We start from the raw sequence: 17,411 nt of genomic DNA, 5'->3' as shown, positions 1-17,411 counted from the left end.
GATTAATTGTTATAATTACACAAAAAACGTTCATAACTAGTTTAAGACCGTTTTACAGCGCAAAAAAAGTTGTATTTTTAATTTAATATGTATATGATGAATGTGATATGAAGTCTTAATTTTAAGCTTAAACTAATCAAAGTGTCTTCGAATTGTTTTAAGATTTTCACAATAAATAGAGGAGGACTTTTTATTTGTGCTTAAGCGTTTTTCGCCAACTCAGTCTATTAATTTAATTGAAAATGCAATAAAATAAACCACCAAAAGCCGTGACTTTAAAAATGTCTACAAAAATAAAATATTCTGCCTACCAAAAAAAAAAAATTCTCACTCTTGTGCATAGATGGATAATTTATTCAGCTCTATTTTGCTATGCGAATGTAGAGATTTTAATAAATACTATCAAAGCCATCGCTGTATTCATATTCATACTGGTTTGCCTATTTGCTGTATTTTTTAGCACGGTTTTTATTGCTTTTAACTGTTTTACTTTTTAAATTTGTTTTCCAACATGGCCATTTTATTAAGAATAATTTGCTGAAAATGTTGACTGGTCAAAATCCACTTTTGTTATAATTACTTTTAAAAATGATTTATCTTGAGCAAAAAAAATTTAAAAAGTAACACAGTCGAGCGCAATGTAAAAACTTGTTGTTTATAGCGCAAATCAGTATAAAATAATTTTAAACCCTTACTAGAAAGTCAAAAGTCATTTCGTTTATCATATGTTTATGAAACACCATATTTAGGTACAGGCCCTGGACTTTGAGGGGCAAATTTCAGAGCACAAACGGGGAGAGAAGGGGGTGCGAAATAATTTAGGGCAGATGCCATATATTGTTATGATGGAACTGTATACCTTTTAACATGTCGTGCAACTGTTGTTCGGTACCGCAACAGTTGAACTCGGCCGGCCTGACCCCTTGGAAAATGGATATCACACTGGGTTTGACTTTGTAGAACACCAGGGGCTGATTTCTCCTGACGAAATCGTCGATCAACGACTTGACTCCCTGCACAAACACACACGGTTAGGTTAGGTCAGGTAAGGTTAGGTTAGGTCAGGTCAGGTTAGGTTAGGTCAGGTAAGGTTAGGTCAGGTCAGGTTAGGTCAGGTCAGGTTAGGTATATAATATTACGTTGGCTGCGGTAAAATCGGCTCCTTGTATGTGCCTGCAGTCGATCACGACCGGTATGGAGCTCAGACCTTGCTTGAGTCCGGCTTTTGTCACCACCGACCTTACATATTCCACAGAAGGGAACACCAGACTGCGGTCGGGCGTTATCACCAAGTACTCGTGTCCAAAATCGTTCTGAAAAAAATTTAAAAAAAAGTTGTTAAAAATTAATCACACGCGGGGTTTGTCGCGCGAGTTCAATTGTTGCGGTTAATACCACCCACCGTCCTTCCGGTGTGTATGCATGTAGTATATGTATTATACACATGTATAATGACTAAGGTGGACCTTGTTTAAAATTTATTTTTTCTGTACTCGATTTTCTATGCCAAAATTCAAAACGGAATAAAAAGACCAGAGCACGTGCCCCACCCCAAGCAGCACTCTCATGAGCAATGCTCTATTAGATAAATAACAACAAATATCAAAATGGACGAAAAAAATTTTAATCTTGTAGCAAAAGTAGCACAGAGTAAAATTATTTCTCTGACACCATATTTAAACAACAAAAATGAGTCTTAAAAAAATTACAAAAATATTTATACCTATTTTCTATAATGTGACATGCTTTTATTTTTTTTAAAAATCCTTTTATTATTGAATTATTATTATTTTAAATAATCCTTTTATTTTTAGTTATAATTGTTAAGGGGTTTCCCCCCGAATGTCATATTTGCATTCCCTAGTAATTTCTGTGAAAAACCTAGACAAATGTCAAGTGCCAGCAGAGAGTTGTTTGTATTATTCCTATTTTTTTTGTTCAGTACTTTGAGCTTATTGATAACTATTGTTAATTAGAATTACTCAATTATTTTCTGTTTAAAATAAAGGATAAAAAATAAAAGATAAATATAAGGGATTATTATTGTAAAAATAGATTTTTTATGATTATACCTTATTATTTTTTTGTTTAAACCGCTACATCTGTAAGATAATTTTTTCAACCTTTTATTTAGGTTCCAATAAAATGTTATCCAACAGAATAAAAGTATGAACCACCAATTTTTTTTTTTATCTAATTGAACATATTTTTCTAATCTAGTTTGATCAATAAAAAATGTACGTTACAAAGCGTGTGCATGTACAGTATACACTTAGGTTTATGGGTACTTTTGTGGCCATGTTTTGGCTTAATAATTTCCTAATTTAAGTTGGATTAAAAAAAAAAATAAATAGTAAATTGATAAAATGGATTTAATGTCTGCCTTTCAACGTACCTTTCGTTTTTCCACGTGAACCCTAGGCCTGGCCAGAGTGTACAGTAGAATTATCACGTTGATGGCAATACCGACCACGATGCCCACTTCCAACCGGATCAACAGCGAGCACAGGAACGTGGCGAAAGCGGGTATAAGATCTATTTCTGAAAATGGGGGAGGGGAAACAAATTGTCAGTATAAAATTATAGACAGGTGTATTTTCCGTGTACTTTTTGTGCGCCACATCGGTTTGACCACGTGCAGCTCGACCATAAACACAACGGCGGCAATGATGACTGCGGCCAGGGCTGCTTTGGGTATGTACACAAAGTAAGGTGTGAAAAACTGCAATGCCACAATCACGATTATGCCTGTAAAAAATAAAAATTGCACACGGTTCATAGGAGTATGCGCCATGTTAAGGGGAAGGATACGGGCAGAGAGGGAGGTGGCTACGGGGGCAAACCTGTTGTTAAAAGTATGCATTTTTATGTTTACAGCACAATATGGTTGGCTTACATATGAAATACATTAAGTCAGGGTTTTGTAGTTTCAGTTTTTAAGGAGTTTTGACATTTTATGTCTTTACTTTGGTACACAACCGGAAAAATCGACAGGAAAAAAACCTAACGAAAATATCAGACGATTTACCTGATAAGATAAGAGAGATAAGAGATTATTGATAAGAGATTAGAGATAAAATGTCTCCTGTGGTTGCGGATGGGGATGGAGATGGTTTCTGCTGGTCTAAAATGTTGTAATCTTTAGACTGGTTAAGACATATCTTAATTGTGTGACTTAATGTATATCACTTGCAAAGTCAACGATACATTAAAATATATTGTATTTTTTTTTACATGTATGTATGTATTTGAAGGGATTTTTTTTTCTTCTAACCCCTCCCCCTCCCTCGTTTTTTATTCTTAGATTCGCCACAGATGTATTTTTATTTTCTATTATTAATTACAAATTGGAGTTTAGCTACTATACTGTACACGATTTCTAGAGGTTGGTTTGAATTTACTGTTACAGAAATTGATTTGTAGGCGTTCAAACAGTAAAGCGAACCACACCACAATGTAAATAACATGTATTGATTGTGAATTATTTGACCTATAATAATACCTAAGCAATTTACATTAAAACATTTTATATTGAAATTTAATAAAACTTATGATTTTCCACGACATGAAATGTGTATTAAATTAAAAATCCTATCTCATCGAAACGAATAGGTTGTACACCGTATTTTATTAATAGGGGTTCGGTAAAGGCAATTTTTGACAACAATTCAATCCAAAGCTAAAACTATTGTTTTAATTTTATTAAAGAACGGTGGTCCTTATTGATAGTTGATTTTTTTTGTTTTTTTGTTTTTACAAGACGACAATAATATCGTCCTTGATGTTTATATTCATCTAATTAAAACATAGCTCCGCAGAACCAGTTTTACTCGGTCTAGCGATGTTTCCCAATATTTTACAAGACACAATGGACCAGTCAGGAAAACTTTCAATCAGTCGTATGAAAAATTATTAGAATAATTTTAAATTCAACTATTCGAATAATATTCAAACATAATATTTAAATAGTGTGCTATTTTTATGTTATTGTATTTTAAAACATTATTTCGTCTACGAATATAATATTATATACTAAATTTACAAAATATAAAAAACCAGTAGGTATACAATAGGAAAACAATTTTTCGTTAGAATAATTTTTCGAATAATTGTTTTATACGAATGAGAATTTGCACAGAAAGAGCATTTTTATGTCTCGTTGAAGTATCGAATAAATTTGGAGTAGTGGTGGAATTATAGATAATGAAATAGTATATGAACAAGCAGTAACAATCTAGTATCTAAGGTTGCTAGTAAACATATCAAGTTTCTGGCTAATATTTTAGTGTTTTCATAATATCTGGCCTAAAACCATTCATACGAATATGACCTCTTCAATTATTGAATTTATTTTTCAGTTCTACTTTGAATGCGTTGTGAATACACCATATATGCCCCCGATCTAATATCTTATCTCTAATATCTCTTATCTCTTATCAGATAACAGCGTAACAGTTTTTTCGTGACAAGTTTTTGGTAACAGTTTTTCCGGTTATGTGCCAGAGCTAAGACATGAAAATGTCAAAATTACCTAATCCATAAAAAATAACGGGTTCTCCTATCCCCATGATCGACTTGTGGTTGTGCACTTGGAAATCAAAATATAATAATCATCCAAAGTATAAAAAATTGGCAGGCAGTACTATATAACCGGTAGGTTTTACCGGGGGTGCTCTACCGACTGCAACCACCTAGATTAGGTTAGGTTAGGCCGGCGGCAACGTTGTGAAATTTGATTTTGCATTGTGCAAAGCGCTTCGAGTTAACAATAACGGTAATAGTAATTAAGAAAACGTGTCTAGTACCCGTGTAGATCCCGCCGAAAGTCGTCTTGACTCCGCTGGCGTTGTTGACGGCACCCCGGGACAAAGCGCCGGACACGGGCATTGAGCCGACGAAGGACGATATGAGATTGCAAGCGCCCAGGGCGAGCATCTCCTGAGTGGCGTCCACGGTTTTGCCGTCGGCTGAAACAACAACAACAATAGTAATAGTAATATTATAAATGACAAATTTCACTTGTGAACATAATACCTACAATATCCGATTGTATGCGTTAATGCATACCCACTACACGCCCGTGCACAATAGATCCAGTACGATCACTGTGAAGTTTTAGGTCAAAAACTGGCTCGCAGCGTGTTGGCGTTGGCGAGAATAAAAATAACCAAGCTTAATATCTCTGATCTAACTTTAACACGGATAAGTTACCATTTTCGCGTTGCACTTACACTGTCAGTTAGCGATAAGAGAAAAAAGTTAAGTGATAAGAGATAGGTGACGCGATAAAGGATAACTGATAAATGATAAGAGATAACATATCCATGATTCGATTTTTGTTCGCGGAGCGGAGCGAATAAGTAGATTTTCATTTTTTTTTTCCACACTTTGGAATCGTAGGCGAAACCTAACCGAACTTTAACTGACCTTAAGTCGAAAACTGGTTTGCAGCGTGTTAGAGTTGGCGCGAATAAAAAGCCCAAGACTCGTCTAACTTAACCTACTTAGCACCGTCCCAATCGTTTTACAAAATATAAAAGTGTTGCTCTCTTAAGAGTACTAACAATAACATTTCGTAGGGACCAACATTTTGTTGTAGTAAATATTGCCAACACTTTACGCATTAAAAATGTCGGTATACTAACCACCGGTCGTTCTGTTAGCCGATTTGGCTCAACATGCTTAAGTATAGCTGTTTAGACTAAAATTTCAATATTGTTTACCGCCTTACCGAAAAACTTGGCCAGAGATATGTTTTCCAAAATCGACAGTAACGGCACGACCAATATGCCCGAACCCAATTTCGACGCCATGTCGATAAAGTTGTAGGTCTCGTTTTTGGCGGTCGTCTCGAAAGCCGGCGGCTGGAAGTCGGGCAGGCCCGGTTCCACTCGACCTGTGAACAAGAGTAAGAGCCACTTGGGTATTTTCTTAAGCCATCTGTGACATGTGCCCAAGTACGGGCGCCGACTTACTGGAAAGCTTAAACGGCAAACGCCCGTGCTTTTCGTACATGTAACCCAACATGGCGCAAAATACCACCACTATGATGTTCCTGGCGGTCGAAATCAGCCATATGGTCGACATTAACATTCGCTGTGCCGTCGTCTTCTCCTTGGTGTCCCGAGGTCCGATCTGTATGTCTTTCATTTTCTGGAAAATTCGTTTTCCACCAGCTATTATTATATAATACGGGGTGTTTAAAAAAGAATGACGGGGTTTCAAACGGCTGTATTGCACCCTACAGCGCTCTGGTGGTTAGGGCTTGAACGAAAGAGGGAGTTTCCGAGTTTCGAATGACTGCCCCACTAGATGTAGTTCAGTTACGACTGTGAAACATCTAGTGGCAGTCATTCAAAACTTGACAACTCCCTCTTTCATTCAAGCCCTACCAGAGCCCTGTAGGTCCAATACTTCACAACCCACAGCCGATTGAAACCTCACCATTATTTTTGAAACACCCTGTATATATACATATATATGTATACGAATCGCTTATTCGAGAAAGGAAATAATTGCCAACAGATCTAAAATGTTGAGAAAACAGAAAAAACCGTTTTTTTCTGCTCAACAAACGTTTTAAAAACAAATTCTTTCTTTTTGCATTAAAAAAACATTTGATATACCTAATTTTTTTTATTTTGGCACTTGAAGTCTATGGACTTTCCTAGTCCCTACGGAGGGTTAGGTTAGGTTGAACGAATACAAACAGTAATAATTGTGTAAATAATTTTTAGTGAACAACAATATTAACACATTCGATTATAACTTTTTGCAAACGATTTTTGTAAGCATACTTTGTAGGCTAAAGCGTTGACTTGTACCTTTTGATGTGAAAAAAATATAATTTTTGTAAAAAAGAAAAAAAAAGGTGACTTATTCCTCCTTTTATTGAATAAATGATTCCTATGATTTACAATGGTTTTTTAGAAATTTGTTTAAAATTTGGCACGATTCAATTATTGTGTGTGACCGTACTGACTAGTTTCTAATCATCTAGTGTAATCCCTATGTATACAAACAGAGAGAGAGACGACTATAGGGTGAAGTGGGGTAGCTGCAATTTAATGTGGCAAGTGCAAGTGAACAGAACTGTACATAGAAATAATCATTTGAAAAAAATGTTTTTCAACTTTTTTAACGGTTTAATGTGAGACGGTTAAAATCGTTCATTTCATTTAGAAAATTCAGCAGGTGCGCTCGCCCCATTAAGTTGAAGTTACCAACCCATTTCACCCGCCCCCCCCCCCTATCTCTCGTTTTGGTTATCGTCATGTCCATAGGTACCTCCAGAGGTAAGATCATGTGTATTATATTGTACATCTTATGCGACTCACCCGCAACAGCAACAAGACTATCATGCAAGTTATGCCGAGCGTTCCGTCGCCAATGCTGATCTCTTTGATGTGCGTGGCCAGTTGATCCCAAACGCCAATGAACGAGCTCGATTTGATGTTAATGCCCAGCAAGTCTTTCATCTGAGACGTGGCAATGACAATGGCCGCAGCGGAAGTAAAGCCAGCCGAAACCGGGCCGGATATAAAATCAATTAGAAAACCTTGAGAAAAAAGCAAAGGTCGCGTTATTTTTTTGGTTCAACTCAAAAAACTCTTAAGGTCATATGGTGGTTTCGACACATAAGAGATAGACGTATATTGGCTGGGTCAAAGTTAACCGTTCACCCTGTATATAGGCGTGGAGAACCTTAACGTAACCTGGGCTCGCCGCACGAGGATTTGACAGACATATATTGATAATTTAACATGGATATGTTATTGGGCTGGATACAAAAAATTTCATGTCACAATTTTCGTTGTTCGATTTTTACTTTCAGTTAGTGATAAGAGACAAGAGAGAAGAAGGAAGTGATAAGATATGTGATAAGAGGTTGGAGATAAGAGATAACATATCAATGATTCAATGTTTTTTTCCGTTGAGCGGAGAAAATAACTAGGATTTTTTTTTTTTGTGGACAGACTCGTCGTGACTCACACTTTAGGTGGTGTACATAACACATATTATAATATTATGTACACGATAATCATTATTAATATATATTATTTCAAGCGCGTCCAGTTATCACATTATCACTTTCATCCGTATAGCGGCGAATGGCTGCGAGCTGTGAACATATATACCTATATTTTTTTTTAATTACCTAACTGGGCAAATCCCATGATGAGCTGAATGATACCGGTTATGAAAGTCAACAGCACGGCGAATTCGGGTCCCATGCCGTGTATGTTCTCTCTGGTCATGATTGCCATTATGGCGGTAGGACCGATGGCCGGATCTTTACAACTGCCGAAAATCGTGTACACGAAACACGCCATAAACGACGAGTACAGTCCGATCTGAAATGGCAGTAGGTATTCGTTCATTAAAAGCGTTTTTTTAAATTTATATTTTAAACACTAGATACACTAGATTATAATAAACAACAGGACTACGGTAGTCTACGATCAACTCGCCGGATGTACAAATTGATTTATATCACAGGATAACACACTCGACACCTATCTCTTAGGATAACTGCAGTTTTGTAGCGTTTCCTCTTGAACAAATTTTTGTTTATGCCATTTTACAATGTTATAAAATTACCAAAGGTTTCCCTTTTTTCCCAAGTATTTCCAGAGCTCCGCCAACTTTTGAAGCTTAAACGGTAACGTATATATTTAATTTAGTTTTTAAATTAAAAATAATTTGCCAAAATTTGACCGGTCGACAACCAATTGTGGATAATCTCTTTTAAAGTAATTAGAGTTTAAAATTAAAAATGGAAGGAATGGTGGAGTCAGGTATTATTATTTTTATCTGCGCTTATTGCTCTACCACACTCCTCTCCTCACGCCTTAATTATTAAAGTAATTATCCAAAAAATGGCTGTCGACCAGTCAAAATGTTAATTAAATATATACGTTACAATTTAAATTTAAAAAAACTATTAAGGTCTGGAGGCAAATAGAAAATCGAGTAATGTCTAATATTGTAGAACAACATAAGCTAAAAGGTCTCCAAAAAGAAAAACTGCAAAATTGCAATTCTGTACAATTGTGGTAAAAGCTGTTGACTGCAAAAAATTAATTTACAGGAAGACTATCTTTTTATTAAATTCACCTGTATTATATTTATTATTATTTTTAATTGTGGTATCTTACAGTTGATATTTATATATTTTAACACATTTTCACGCACTTTTGTAGTTTAAAATTTGTTTTATATTTTTTAAGTAAATTTTGGAAAAATAATTAAACCCAACATATTTTGCCATTTTTCTTTATCGCCGGTATTGCACATAACATGGAATGACATGATTATTTTCGAACATTTTTTTTTTTAATCAAAAATATATAAAAAATAATAATCCAATATTATATTGTACATTAACAGACAACGTTAAAAAAGTAATATAATTTTATAAAATTCGCTTTATCGTCAAACTGCAAGTACCTCAATAATAATAATAAGTTGGATTACATGTTTTGCCGCAATATTGACATTTTTACTTTAAAATAAAGATATCAGCTTAACTAACAGAGCTACATTTATTATTTTTAGACACAATCAAATGTCTAGTTACTGTAAACTGCAGTAGTACCGTGTTTAACCGAAAAACATACATTTTTTGCAGTTACTGGCTTTTGCCACAACGGTAGGTACAGAATTATTTTATTTTAGTGTCTTATCCTTTGTGAATCACCCTGTACAGACCGTGGGAGTGCTGCGGTCGAGTAGTGCAATGTTAAGGTCGGGTCATAATAGATAATATTATAATGGTGTGCGTTGACAAGATACAAGCTGGCCATTATAATGTAAATTACGACACAATATATAAATGCGGCAACCTTATAGCGTAACCAGAAATCCTCGAACTTGAAGAAAACACACAAATGTGACGACCGCAAACGCGTAAATTCCCTCGGTTAGGTTATTATTACGTTATATGCAAACCGCGAAAAAACAATCATCTTGTCTACTTTTTTTTTATTGTAATTATTATTTTTTAACCAGCCAGGTAGGATGTCAGTCATTAACGCGGCGGGTGGCCGGCCCCGTTTGTCTATGCCGAACGAAATTCAATTGGCGACAGTAATATTTTTTTGTCCACACAAAAAACACAACGCCATTCAAATGTCAACCGGATGCTGTGATTTGCAATTTCTTCTTCTCTCACACACACACAATAGACGACCACCGCAGACAAAAATATATGACACGGCGGTTTTTGGCGAAATAGGAAAAGCGAATGGCACCACTTAACTCCGAGACGGTTTCTAGACGGTTATACCGAAAATATAAACGCATAATATTTTACAATAATTTTGATTTATGCCGCGAACCGTACATGTGTACACGGACAGAGATTTAATTAGAAACAAATGACCCATCAAGTATTGTTGTACATGTATTGTAAACACATATTTTCACAGACCACCTTGAAATATCGTTAAGTATACATAATTAGTTTGTCTCGAGATTTTTTTTTTTGTTTTGTTCGAATCTTTTAGGTTGGTCCGACAAGCCGTTGTGCCGTTTATGCCGTTTTTAATTAATTTAAATCGAAACAGACTAAGCTCCGATTTTTTACACACAAAAACCTAACACCACAATCCTATAATAATCTGACACTGTCGCAAATCGGATTTTTTTTTAATGACCTTTTACATAAAATAATATACATGAATACATTTATATCCACTCACTCGGGTAATAAAAAAAAAATATGCATATATAATATAAAGTAAAATAATGTGTTTTGTTATTGATTCAAGCGCAATCTATATGCGCAATAGTAAACACAATATGCTAATAAATTATATACGATTAAAAAATGTTATTTGTATTTCCGCGACGACTTTCTTAAAAAAATATATAAGACTTTTTTATGTATAAATTTCCAGTACGGTAACTCACTTGTGGAGGTAAGCCGGCTACGTTGGCAAACGCTATGGCTTGCGGTATGACGGTTAGCCCGACTGTTATTCCAGCGACGAGGTCGGATACGCCTTGGTCTTTGAGCGTGTACTTAGGCAACCACCGGAGAATAGGAAGTCGTTTGTAGAGTACTTTTTTCGTGCAACACCGGTGCACTGTATCGAGACAGATGGGCAATACTGTCGAGTCGTTATCTGGTTCTTTTTCTGGAAGAAAAATATTAATTATTATTTATTAGGTAATGAATTATTTTGTAGAATTGGAAAGAATCGATGAAACTAAATAAAAAATATAAAAGTCCACACAAAAGTATCAGAAAATCGCTGTGCACATTTCAAGTGTTACACAATAATTAAAACAATACGTCCTGGTCGTAATTATTTATACTTAATCAGCCGGTTTCACCAACTATTGTGTTAAATACACTCTTAACACAATGCTGGTTAACAATTCGTTTAAATTTAACATCTCGTTAAATTAAGTAAGTTTCACATTATTGTTAAATTCAAATTTGTTTTGTTAACAAAATGCTAGTTGGGTTACCAAAGCGGTTACCTTGATACCAACGTTCTCATTGGTTATCACAAAATGTGATAAGTAATAATATTATAATTTTATAATCAAATCTCAATTAGTAATGTATAAATAGATCTATGGTATTTTAACATGCCAATTTATTTTTTAAAGAAGCTGATTTCGACATATTAACTTAACAATCGTTTTAACAACGTGTTAAGAAGGCTAACAAATCTCGATGAAACCCAATTTTCACCAACTAATTGTTAAGTATAATTAACAATAAGTTAAATCCTTAACAAATGTTGATGAAATCGGCTGATAGTGTATTTGTAAGAAATAATTAACTTATAACATTATCGATTCAAGTAAAAAAAAAAAGCTCATAACCCTTCAAAGATAGTTGAATAGCTTTTCAAAATATCTTAAATAATTTTGCCAATATTATTTGGTTGGATTTAACGTGCTGTTGATTTTCTAAAGAATATTAGGTATTTTTTTTTTTTTTAAATACATATTTGTTGCTTCTTCTTTATAATAAATCTTTTTTATACATACAAGGGTAAAGTACAAAGATGAATGACTCAATTTTAGTTGAAAAAAAAGTAAAAGTTTAACGCGTAGAAATTTTTAGACTTTGCAGAACGTGATTGTCTAATTTATATGCAAACTATTTACTAAAAAAAAAATTTAAACAACTTTTTTTTTTTTTTAATTAGTTACTATTGAAATGTTTAGAAATCTATACAACATTTTAAAAACGAAAAAATGTCAAGTAATAATAATAATTAGTTTTTTTTAAGTGGTAAACAAAAATGGCTTTTTTTGGGCCTCCCGTCTTAGTTAGTCTATACAAATTATCATAGTTTTTTTCAACGGTTTCCTTAAAAGTGATAATTATAGCTAGTTTTTATTATTTTGCGTCGAGGGGCATACATATATTTTGAACCTCATATGTACTTGCCATAGAACGGAAGCTGTTAAATTCATACTAACACCTTGCTTTTGGAATTGATCATTTCGGTTTACGTAGACATCTTCCAAATTTTCGACAAAAATCAATAAAATCTTAAAATTATTTAGTTACTATTACATTATAGAGACCTACTATATCCACTTGAGTAAACTTTTTCGGTTTTATTTGAATAGTAAACCCTATTAATTCATAAAAACAGAATCGCGTTTCAACGGCTTGTCGAACACGACGTTATACAAAATATAAAACAATTATCTTTTTTATTTTATTTTAAATATTCCGCAAACACAAAATATGTAAATGTGATTTTATGTTTTTTGAAAATTATGTCTTTAAAATAATAAAAATTATCCCATGATTTAACTAACTCGAAACGCGATATCGAATAATAATTGTCACCGGAAAGAGCAGGTCATTGTAAATTTAACATTGAAAATCTGTTTTTTATTAGGTTCAAAGCAAATAAAATGTATTTACCTTTTCCACGAAGTCACCCAAGTAGTATACTAAACGTGTCCACTCACACAATCTTTATTTCCTTATTACTTAAAGAATGTGACAACATTTTAATAAAAACTTAAATTCAAAATTCAAAACAACAACTTCAGTTTCCCAGTAATGTCTTATTCTAAGTAAGTATGCATGATAAAAGAGCTGCACACTGCAGTTTTAAATCTGCAACATCGGCACACATAATTAGTAGTAATTTCAAAAGGTCATACTTTTAGCAAAAGCATGACCAATTCCTACTATTTAATAGTTATATATTTTTAGAACACTTTTACTTTTTTTAGTTGAAATGTACATTCTATAGCTTTTAAAATATTAATAATGATTACAATAAACTTAATAAAAAATTTAGTCGATTGCTGTATATTTTTTTTAAATAACCGAAATACCGGGTAAATACCCAGGATATTTATCCTATACTAAATTAACCCGGTAGATTACCATTGTAATATACTGAAAACAATCAGTTATAGGTACATTACAAGCGGAACGATAATTATTTTAAAAAATAACCAAGTCTGATAATCATCTCGAAACGACGACACCGGTGTGCTCCCCCATTGGAAAATCGAATGAGCTGCTTATCATATTGTATATCTGGCATACATGCTGTCTCATCATTATCGCAACACATTTAGCGTTTCGTTCAAAGGTTTGCAATTTGGGCAAATGCAAATTCATGTAATAATTTTACAATGTATGTACAATGTAATTTTACAATTTTATAATGTACACTTTTTTTCTCACCAATAGATTGACGCAATACCCACTCGGATATAGCAAAGATAACGTCTTCAGGCCGTTAACCCCTCGTGCATACACAGACAAGCCTTCGATAAAATTCATCCAATGTTGAACAATATGCGTCCAAGTACAGAATATGCCAGACACAATAGATATTATTCTTCGTTGATTAAAACACTGTATACACCGAACTCGAGACGTGACAAGTCGCTTAGTCGGTAGCTCTTAAAAATATTATAATAGCTTGTTGTCTCCCGAATTCGTAATTAATATTAATTAGACGTCTGCGCTGACCTAGGATTGAGATTAAGTTTTTTATTGTATTTTTTTTTTCTTCAAAAATCATGGTCAAATCGAGTAAGACTATATTATCGTTTGCGAATAATACGTTACACCAAAGCGTACTAACTATAAATGTCAAGCTTGCTTAATAATAAAAACAAAATTTATTACAGGTGAATCTTTCCGCATCTCGTTGTACGTTAAGGCAAACATGTTGTCTCGACTTATTTGATCTCGTGTAGTATTATTTAAATTAAAAACGACGACAAATTCTAGAATTTGTCGTTCGACTACTATGTAAGGTATCCTATACCTCCTTATAAGGTTCCCCGTAGCACCGGCAAGTTACCGTTATTTTCCTATTACCTTCACAACTTGTCGGTGCCATTAAACTTTTGGAGTCCTTAAAAGATCTCCTTGACAACGGGTGTTAATTGGTTGCATATAATACGCGTTCGTTAATAAGAAAACGTCAGAGTATACGTTAATTAGTTTTCCATTAAGTTGTTTTCGATTTAGACCCATTAAAGTATATTATACTTATCTGCACGTGTAAGCAAGTTTTGTATGCAAAAACTAGTCCAACATTTTACCGAACGACGCAATGAGTTCTAAAGAAATCTCCATAACAACGGTGAAGTTATCGATTTCTTAGAACCAACTTACAAGTATCATCTAATCTGTAATGACAAACTCGTGGCACTAAAAATTAACTTGTAAACCCCATAAAGGAAGCATATTATACTGTCGAGGGATTGAAAGATAGAGACAGAGCGAAGAAAAAGCGTAAAGATGCTGTGAATCAAGTCCTGAGAAGGGTGAAGGTTATACAAAAAACATTAGTGAAGGATAGGGATTTTCGAAGAAGGAGCATTAGTTAGCTGACCGCATTTATAAGGGATTAGGGCATTAACTGAAGAATAATATAATATTATAAGATTTGAATTTGCTATTATTTCAACATAACTATTGTAACAAGGCTATTAGTTCGTACACGGGTGACTCGACTAAAGTTCATAGAATTTTTACTAATCATTACAATAAGATTTTTTTTCCACAGAACAGAATATGAAGATATCGATCCTGAAACTGTCGAGTACGGAATAAAATCATTTATTTCTTTCGGGATCCACTAACGCTCTTGTCAACATAATATATATATTTTTTTATAATTAATCTCGAGATACCCATCTCGATTGGATATTACACATTGTACTCGAATCTCTATGCATAAACGTTGCAAATATTTTCTACTTATTTGTCATGCATAATAGATGACGTCTTGGTATTACAGAGTTCATTACTCTTATCATGTGCAAAGATAGGGTCTGCCCGTCTGCTATTAGATTCAAGGAACTTGATTCGCAAATCATTAAAAAAAAATTGTAAATCTCTCTCCGTCAAACACCTCTCTTCGTTTACCCCTTGCTACTTCCAGTTCGATACCGTTATTACTTATTAGAAGTTGTACCTATTATTCGATGAAATGATACAATACTGGTGTAAATTAAATGACTCGACCAAGGCGCGGTGAACTGTTGGTCAAGAAGACTCATTTGACAGTATTATGTACAAATGTTACCTATACATTAAGTGTGTCATCAGTAGTTTCTTTTACATTACAGCTGCTCTAAACGGCATGGCCCATAAGTGTTAATATTATTAGCATACTTCATTGTGTAATATTTTAAATAAATGTCGAAGAACATTCGGCAATGAATAAGAAAAAATTGTGTTTTGTGTAATTTTTAACTGAACACCATTATTCAAGTCTGTTGAAATTCGAGATTAGCTATTAATACTTGTTTGGTAATTCATCCAAACCTGATGTGTAGTGTTTAAATATCAAAGTCCATTAAAACAAACAATTCTGCAGTTTTTTTGTTGCTACTTTGTATTTTTTGAAACTTATTTTCTTAACAAATATTTGCGATTTTTATCGGTTACCTACGCTCGTTTGGTGAAAAACACCACCTCTTAGGTAATCCAAAACACCTGTCTAATTAATTACATTAAACATGTTAAACATCAAGGTAGTGCTAGGGCTTCGGCAATTTCCAATAACGATATGTAACCTATAACGATATGGCACGTTGCTTGTTATATAACAGCTAATTTGTAAACGAGAAACTAATTGTAATATGTACTAATAATCGTTGTATCGGACGACAATAATAATTATTAGGAAGTCAATTACACGAACACGGTAAGGTTATTAAAAAACAAAATAAAACTGAGACTGCGACAGCTAGATGGCGCGAGCTGTGCTCATGTCAATTTTCATTTTTCAACTACAATTTGTGAACAGATAATACAACGTGCAACAATTAGGAAGCGGCAAACTTAACCTTTTAAACGGTACCTCATTTATCGATTTCGGTTAAGTATGAACAAACGATTTAAGATTATACTATGGATGCCCAACGGTCATATGATCAATATGTGATCCAATAAACATCCGTTACGATTAACTACCAGCGCTCCTGTCCGTGATTTAAGACAACAACCAATCGTAATGCGTTATCATCACAGAATACATAGATAAGAAACTATACAATTTTTACACGGACGAGATAAATCATGTCAGACATCTTGAAAATGATCGATAAATCGGACAGTGCTGGTAGATAAGTAGGGAAATTCTTGTTTTTCGTTCATTCCGGCTAAATTGTTCACTCGACAAATACTGTAGCCACGAATCACAAAACAATTTTTAAAAAAGGAAATATCCGAGCCTTTACTGGCTAATAAATCTCAATATGTCTGGCCGTTTTTTGTTAAACTCTAACTCTTTCCTTCTGTTTATTCTGTGTTGTTATTTTAAATCGTGGTTATAATCAATAATTTATGTGTTGAAAATGTTGTCCGCTTGGAACGCTAGTTGTTTACACCTCGAGAGTATATAACTATTTTGATATGATTAACTTTGGTGGTCACTTTATCACAGGGGATAAAAAGGGATGTTAACACCAGAAATAATATACAATAACATGTAGTGTAACTCGACTTACTGGGAACCATGTCGCTTTGGGTGGTGTAAGCCGGAGGATATCCGGACAGGTCGTCGGACGAGCCCCATTGGAATCCTTCGTTTTTGTATCCGGGTATTGTCTCCGAATCGGTTTTCACGAACCCGATCAGCTTGACGTTCTTGTAAAACTCATCGCTGTAGTTTGTCGACTTGTCCCCCTCCATCTTGTAACTTAAATGATTGTTCATGTTTTTTTTGTATCCGCCGAATTGACGTTTGCCCCGGAGTCGCAGCACGTCTCACCCGGTGTTCAGAGACATCGATACGGATCTAAAACGTGTAAAAGACATAACATGTTATCATTTTTACAAGATATAGTCAACAATATTACTATTAATTATTATTATGGTTAGGTGACCGAAGGCATTTTCGTCCGACGTTAAATCTATTAGTAGGACCGTTAAGGCCGACCGTTAA

General features: G+C 34.1%; 1 protein-coding gene across 7 annotated transcripts in view; it reads right to left on the bottom strand.

The window, feature by feature from the left end:
* The window catches only part of LOC126840748 (sodium-independent sulfate anion transporter-like), a 34,004-nt gene that overhangs the window by 991 nt on the left and 15,602 nt on the right, over nucleotides 1-17,411 (bottom strand). For all 7 annotated transcript variants that reach the window (XM_050576676.1, XM_050576674.1, XM_050576673.1 and 4 more), the window contains exons 2-12: nucleotides 16,975-17,264; nucleotides 10,915-11,141; nucleotides 8,159-8,354; nucleotides 7,338-7,558; nucleotides 5,976-6,153; nucleotides 5,732-5,896; nucleotides 4,806-4,967; nucleotides 2,608-2,748; nucleotides 2,396-2,541; nucleotides 1,140-1,313; nucleotides 860-1,013 (exon numbers count right to left, since the gene is read on the bottom strand). In XM_050576676.1, coding sequence (XP_050432633.1) covers nucleotides 860-1,013; nucleotides 1,140-1,313; nucleotides 2,396-2,541; nucleotides 2,608-2,748; nucleotides 4,806-4,967; nucleotides 5,732-5,896; nucleotides 5,976-6,153; nucleotides 7,338-7,558; nucleotides 8,159-8,354; nucleotides 10,915-11,141; nucleotides 16,975-17,182 — 1,972 coding nt within the window. In that variant the 5' untranslated portion in view covers nucleotides 17,183-17,264. The remainder of the gene's footprint in view (nucleotides 1-859; nucleotides 1,014-1,139; nucleotides 1,314-2,395; nucleotides 2,542-2,607; nucleotides 2,749-4,805; nucleotides 4,968-5,731; nucleotides 5,897-5,975; nucleotides 6,154-7,337; nucleotides 7,559-8,158; nucleotides 8,355-10,914; nucleotides 11,142-16,974; nucleotides 17,265-17,411) is intronic.

Source organism: Adelges cooleyi, unplaced genomic scaffold, assembly GCF_023614345.1.
Source record: "Adelges cooleyi isolate 19-005CV unplaced genomic scaffold, UGA_ACOO_1.1 ACOO_flye_CR_arks_rails_tigmint_CR_PRNA_376, whole genome shotgun sequence".
Taxonomy (NCBI): Eukaryota; Metazoa; Arthropoda; class Insecta; order Hemiptera; family Adelgidae; genus Adelges; species Adelges cooleyi.
This window is presented reverse-complemented; position numbering and strand designations above follow the sequence as displayed.